Source organism: Ananas comosus, unplaced genomic scaffold (genome assembly GCF_001540865.1).
Source record: "Ananas comosus cultivar F153 unplaced genomic scaffold, ASM154086v1, whole genome shotgun sequence".
Taxonomy (NCBI): domain Eukaryota; kingdom Viridiplantae; phylum Streptophyta; class Magnoliopsida; order Poales; family Bromeliaceae; genus Ananas; species Ananas comosus.
Window position 1 is genome coordinate 21718 of NW_017893601.1, and position 7217 is coordinate 28934.

The following is a 7217-nucleotide window of genomic DNA, read 5'->3' on the forward strand; positions in this document are numbered from 1 at the left end:
AACCTTCAACCGTACCCGTGTGGGGCTCCAACTAATTAATTTTTTTCCTGGTAGGTCCAGCTTTCAAAGAAAAAATAAAATAAATTAAAATAAAGAAGGAGCAGAAGAAGAAGAAATAATTGACTGCACCACTGTGATACCATCACATCTATAAGTAGCACCCAGAACGAGCAACCCAGAAAATGCAAACCACCTCTTCTTCTCCCTCGCTCCCCCCTACACAAGCGATCGATCGATCTCTTCATATATATAAATATATATATAGATAGATAGATAGATAGATAGATAGATAGATAGAGCTTGTGCTCTTCTATTAATTTCTGATCATCATCATCATCATCATCATCATCATCATCACCACCTTAGACTCTCTCTCTAGTGGAGAAGAGGTTGATCGATCGAGTAAGGATGCAGAACCTCGAGAACATCTTGGACTCAAGGATGCAGAACCTCGAGAACATCCTGGACTTGATCAACGGCCGCGTGAAGGGCACGGTGCCGGTGAAGGGCACGGTGGTGCTGATGCGCAAGAACGTCCTCGACTTCAACGACTTCAGCGCGTCCGTCATCGACAACATCAGTGAGCTGCTCCTCGGCCGGGAGGTCTCCCTCCAGCTCGTCAGCGCCACCGTCGGCGATCCCAGTATGTACTTCTTACTGTACTTAATTTTCTTTTTTCTTTTTTTTTTTAAAAAAAAATATCGATCTGATAAAAAATAAGCTAAAAAATAGTTATCAAAAAATATCGATCTGATGAAAGGATCAGATGAACCAGTGCTATGCAGACGAGCAGAAATGACGGTCGACAGAAGAGATGAACAACTGCTAGTCTCTAATAAATATTTAAGCTAGTAAAGAATAATATTATTATAATATTTTCACATTTAAGAGGGGAAATTTATATTATATAAGGCAAGAAGCCTTTCTCTAGTACTATATTAAAAGATGTGTGCCTTATGTTGGCCGAAGAAAAATAATGCCACATGGTAGACAACTCGATAAGTGTGCTTAACTGCCTGTGAATGAATTAAAATATAATACGTGATGCATCAAGAGTCGTCTAAATGATAAATCCCTGAATAAGAATGGACGAGGAAGTGGGTGAAGAACCTGGGAGTGATTCCTACGATTAATAAAGGCATGTTTCTAGCATTTCCAACGAAGCGATTAATAAAGGCATGATTCTAGCATTTCCAACAAAGCGAATCATCCGGTAACTGCAGGCTGACAACGGTACTATAAATAACGCCAAGATGCTAAAAATGAGGGTTTTTTTTCCCTGTAAACTAGAAGACTATTCCTTTTCCAGCATTTCTCGTAGGTTAGTTCTAGAACTGATCTGGAATTAGAAGACTCATTTGACTCGGTTAATGACTCGACTTGATCAATATCTGCACAAATTCAGTTTACACTCCAACACCTCCAAAATCTTATATTATTAAAAAAATAGCGCTTATAATATTTTTACATTCAATACAAAAGAACGAAGTCTAAACTACTAGGTGTTGTAGTTGGAGAAATGAATTCACGACCAATGGAATCACAAAAATTGAGGACTAGTTTTAATATCATACTTTCTAAAAGATTAATCTGATTAAAAAAAAAAAGTTACTTATACACTACTCCATTTCCGGGTGTATAAATTCCACCTATTTGCCACGGCACGTGATAAGTAAAAAAAATTTATTCTTTAGATAAGTGAAATGCATAATATACATTTTTTTTTTTTTTTTCTGAGTGTACGAATATTATTGCTCCTAGTAAAAAGTGGCCCATGAATATATACTTTAACTATGTATAATGTCCTATCAATTTTATATATAATTAATTGATCAATTCAAGATTATGCCGATAATAAATATGAATTGATAGTTATTGTAAAATAATTTGTATCTCCAAAATTTAACCCCAAATTAAAGAAAATGATGTTCTCAATATAGCCATATATGCATGTCTGTGTGCGCGCAGATAACAGGAATCGGGGAGTGGTGGGGCAGGCGGCGTATTTGGAGAAGAACACTAGCTCGTTGCCGTCGCTGGCGGCAGGGGAGTCGAAGTACAACGTGACGTTCCAGTGGGATGCGAAGACCGGAATACCCGGGGCGGTGATCGTGAAGAACCATCACACCTTCCAGTTCTACCTCAAGACGCTCACCATCGATGATTTCCCGGGCAAGGGCCGGATAGTTTTCGTCTGCAACTCCTGGGTCTACCCGGCCGACAAGTACAGCTACGACCGCGTCTTNATATTTTTTTGGGATTCTATCATCATCTTAATTTTATATTTTATATGGGCACGTGCTTATATGCTTTGGTTAGTTTTTATTTGTTATGAACATTTTTGATCTGGTTTGGTTGTATCCAATTGGTTCTCTCATTGAATTTCCTAGGGAGTGTTTGGTTTCCTAAAAACTATCCTGTAAAGTAATTTTCTGGTCCAAAAAAAAAACTTTTTCGTTTGGTTTTTAGAAGAACTACTTCTGATTATTATTATTATTTTTTTTTTTGTTTTTGTTCACATCTCGTGGAAATATAGTACTGCATGCTTTCATTTCTTAAATTTTTTATTTAAAAAATACAGATTATAAACAAGTAATTATAATTTTTTTTAAAAAAAAAATAAATTTTTTTATACTTTTTTGATGAACCAAACACTGCTGGTCTCTTAATACCCTCTTCAATTAAGGATAATCAGAAGCGAAGCAATAATTTCTGTGCTCTTGAGTTCTTAAATCCTGATGTTAATGGGATAGGTACTTTTTTTTACCAATTATTTTTGATATCATCTATCTAATGATTAATCATCATTTCATAACGAATTTCCACAACAATTTATAAGAATGTAAATTATTTTATTTCTTGTTAGAGAGTATTTTAATACCATGCATATTGTAACATATATTGTAGCGAGTGATTACGATATATAACAAAAGTATTATTATTATTATTATTTTTATATATTCTCGTCCCAACTCCAATTCACCTATTAACATTAGCATTAGACAGACCCCGCAAGGTCCTTATCTTTGAATGAAAAGCACTTTTTAAGGAAAAAAAATTACATTTATATAAAAGTGAAAAAACCCAAATGAGGCATTTATTTTAGCCTTCTTTAAAGCATTCAACAAAAACTTTGAATCACAAAGGCTAATTCAGATGCAGGATCCATGAGAAAAGCACTTAGGCAATATTGCAATCCAAAACCCGTGTCACCATGCAACCACCACACACACCCAAAAAGAAAAAAGAAAAAGAAAAAGAAGCAAAAAAGATTTTCAAAAACAGAGGAAATTAACAAAAGTGCAAATCTAATTAATTACTCACGTTTCAGCCACACACAGAGGAGATTAACAATAACTAATCTCTTATTAGCGAAATTAAGCTATATATATATATATATATATATATATATATATATCCATAAAATTAAAATAGGCCATTCTGAATTCTGAATAAAATACCCATTAATGTGACAAGGAAAAAATGATGACACTTTTAGATGATCAGTAGAGTATAAAATACACCCCAATTTAGGATTGTTAGTTGTATTGCTTAACGTGGCAAAATTTTTATATTTTAATAAAGTGACTGTTTTATCCTCAGTCGTAATAAGCAATGTTGACCAATTTGCTTGGATAGTGAGACCAAACTCTACTACGGACCTTTTATTAGTAAATTAAAGCTGTTTAATCAATTTCGATTTCTTTCATAATATTTTTTTTGTTACTAATTAGAGGGATTAATATGTAATATTCTAAGCCTAATCGTAACATATATATTTTTTATTGATCCTTTTTTACTCGGAGTTACAAATAAAAATTCGGAATCTACTTTGCAAGGTGTATATGTCTATATATACGCCATCGGTGGGCATCATCGAATCAAAATAAATAAATAAATAATTAATTAATTAAAAAGATGAACTTCACCTAGACAATTCTATCTAGTTGTGAAAACAATAAAATTGACTGACTAATTATATTTAAAAAGTTTTATATACGCCATATATATAAAATTCTTCTTAAGCGGAAACATAATAAATGATCATTCAACGGTGGAGAATAATAATCAAATTCAAATAGATGTAAAGTAATCAGCAGCTAACGAATATTGAGCCGCTCAATTAAATTAAATTAAAAGATTGAAGACCTAGTCGACTCAGCTCCCCATTAATTACTGATTATGTTAAATCTTTTAATTATTTTAAGGCGATTATTACTAGTTACATTAATATTATTATTTTTTATTTTATTAGTATGTTATCAATCTAAGCCAACATTTACTTTTCAAATCACTTGTTGCTATCATAAGTACCATCATTAAAGTCAGATATTCCGAGTCTCGCTCGCTAGCGCGTTCGACAGGAGGAATTCTACACTGTCACACTTGCACCACGTCATCAATAACAAGCCAATCACATTCCTTCATTTCAAACAAAAGTACAATAAAAGTATTTTTTTACAATCATGATGGGACATATATTCTTAAAAGGATTAATTTGATTGGTTTGTTACGCCACGTCACTAATATACCCGTTGCATTCTAGAATTTTTCGTTCGACAGAGAGGCATTGAAACCTGGGCATCTAGATATATAAAAGTTTTTTGATTGTATACACTTATAATTGTATTAATTATAATTTTACTTATATTTTATATATATATAACTTAAATATGGTGTTTTGTTTTATACATATAAATTTTACAAATATAACTGCTGAAGTTGGAGTAGTCCAAATTAGCCATAATTTCAGTTACGGCCGCTGAGAGGATAACATAGACAAGAAATAAAATTACATGGACAAATTTTTTTATATCAAAATTAATCTACATATAATTAAATAAATTATTTATATTTACAGTAGTTTATATAGAGTACTGCAATGATAACGATTATACTTTTAAAATTATTATTATATTTTCTATTAATAAATATGTGTCAGTTCGGAGTGATTAATTCTTGGCGTATGGATTTACGGTCAAAATTAAGAAAGGAAGAAAAAAAGAAAAAAAAAAATTAAAAATTATCTCGGTAGTACATGTACATCACATCTATTATTATTATTATAATATTATTATTATCCGGGTACAATTAATGCGGGTTGCGCATGGAATAACTCCAGTGCGCATACACATTCCACACTGGTTGGAAATTGGAGAACCCAAAATGAAGACAAGAAAGGAAAAGAAATGGAAAGTACAAAAAGGACAAGTACGCGTTCTCCAATAAAAGACTGCCTTGACTGGACTGAACATTAATTAAAAAATAAATTTAAATTTTTATTCAGTTTTCACAAATATAATAAATTATAAATATATTTTTATAAAATTTAATTTTTATATATTGTTTCTCCAAAAATCATAATTTTTGCCATATATTTCTTTATTTGGTTGCTGTTATTTAAACCCTGTTTATTTTATAGTAAATAATTTTTTATGCACATCACAAATTATTTCTTAATTTGAAGAGCGATAAAAATTGTCAATTTACTTATTAACGTAATTAGGGGCGTTAAGAATTTTTCTAATGGTTGAACTAATTTTTCTAACGGATCTAACGGTACTGTGAATATATTTGAAGATAATTTGAGACTTGTTGCTAAAATAACATATGAAGTAAATTTTTATAATATATTTGTAATTTATTTTTATAGGGCATGTATGGAAATTAACCCTTAAAATAAAACATAGCACAAACATATCAGATAAGTATATATATATATATATATATTATAATAGTATACTATATATACTATATATAATATATATATCGTTAACTGAGTTCCCATACTTTTTAAGTACTTAGTTTATTGTGGTCTGTTAGCGATTTTTGCCAATTGGATTAAGAAATGTGCGTGGTGGTTCCATACTTTTATAAGTATAAGTTAATTGGTACTTTCAGATTTTTGACATTGCGAATTAAGAAAGTGCGGTCTAGGTGTATGAGACTTTTATGGTTGAGCGGGATGTGTTGGTGATAATTTATCTAGCGGATGAAATAATTATATATATTATTACTTATATATATATTTGTTATCATAACACAAGAGAAATGCAATAGGTTAATCATACTTTCCTAATTACAAAAGAAAATTAAATTTTTTGTGCTGGAAAGTTTTACAAAATCACATGAGATACTCATCGTGAATACTAAATTGTTGTATAAAATTGTAGAAAATTTGATTATCTAAATTAATAGTTTGGGTGCCTAATTGGAAAAGCTGAAATTAATTCAGGGGCCTTTGTACATTTTTTTCTTAATAAAAATTGAGAAATATTATTTGTATATATTAAAAGGAGTGTATTATATATCCTCTCATTGTAGATTTATGAATTTTTTGAAATTTTAGTATTAAAAATTCTTTGAAATTTTAGTATTAAAAAAATTTAACAAGACATGAACCTATAATTGGCTCTTGAATGAGAGGCGTAAGATTTGCATCTTTTTTGAGAGTCTACCGGTGATGGTGTTCATAAAAATTTAAAATAATTTTTATTGTCCTAAGCTTTAGATAAATTTTTGAGAAATTATTGTGCTTTTATCCTTTTATGCAAGTCTCTAAATTTTTTTTTTTTTTTAATTTCATTAAAATTTCTACTTTGCATATTTTAAAGAAAATTAAGAATATTGCCATGCTTTTGTAAATATGTCATTTTAAACATCGCAAAATATTTTTTTTATTATAGCTTTTAATTTTCGTAGTGTAACATCCTATCGTTAAATTTTTTTATAAATGTGGAACTGAAAAGAACTGTTAAAAAGGAATAAAAAATATTATTTATATAAAAATGCATTGAGATTTATGAAAGATGCTCAATAAAGCCCTTTTCACGAGAAAATTTTAAAACTTAAAAAACATATAAAAATATAAAAAGGTAGAGACTTCTTTTGAAGTTCTTGGAGGAGATAGGGACCAGCTTGTACGAAAATTATCTAGTACACGTTATTCAAGAGAGTATGGTAGAGACGTAGAGTTACTGGTTTTGCTTCAAAACCAGGGCCCTGAAAATTCCATTTTATTAGTTCTGGCCGAATTAAGATTTTTTTTTTATAAAAACTTAATTTATATTTTATTTTTTTTAATTTTTAAAAATTTATAAAAACTGTAGCACTCATGCCGAGCTGGCTTGGTCAGATGAACCAGTTCATGTTGGGCCTTTTTCTCGTGGCCCGGTGGCCCGGCAAGACACGGGCCTGGGCCGTGCCGGGCCTGAGGG

At 30.8% G+C, this 7217-nt stretch overlaps 1 protein-coding gene across 1 annotated transcript in view; it reads left to right on the forward strand.

Annotated features, from left to right (window-relative positions):
* Positions 1-236: 236 nt before the first annotated feature.
* LOC109706422 (probable linoleate 9S-lipoxygenase 5) overlaps positions 237-7217 on the forward strand; it is an 11347-nt gene continuing 4366 nt past the window's right edge. Inside the window, exons 1-2 of the mRNA XM_020227228.1 lie at positions 237-643; positions 1969-2240. Of these exons, the coding sequence (XP_020082817.1) occupies positions 409-643; positions 1969-2240 (507 nt within the window). The 5' untranslated portion in view covers positions 237-408. The remainder of the gene's footprint in view (positions 644-1968; positions 2241-7217) is intronic.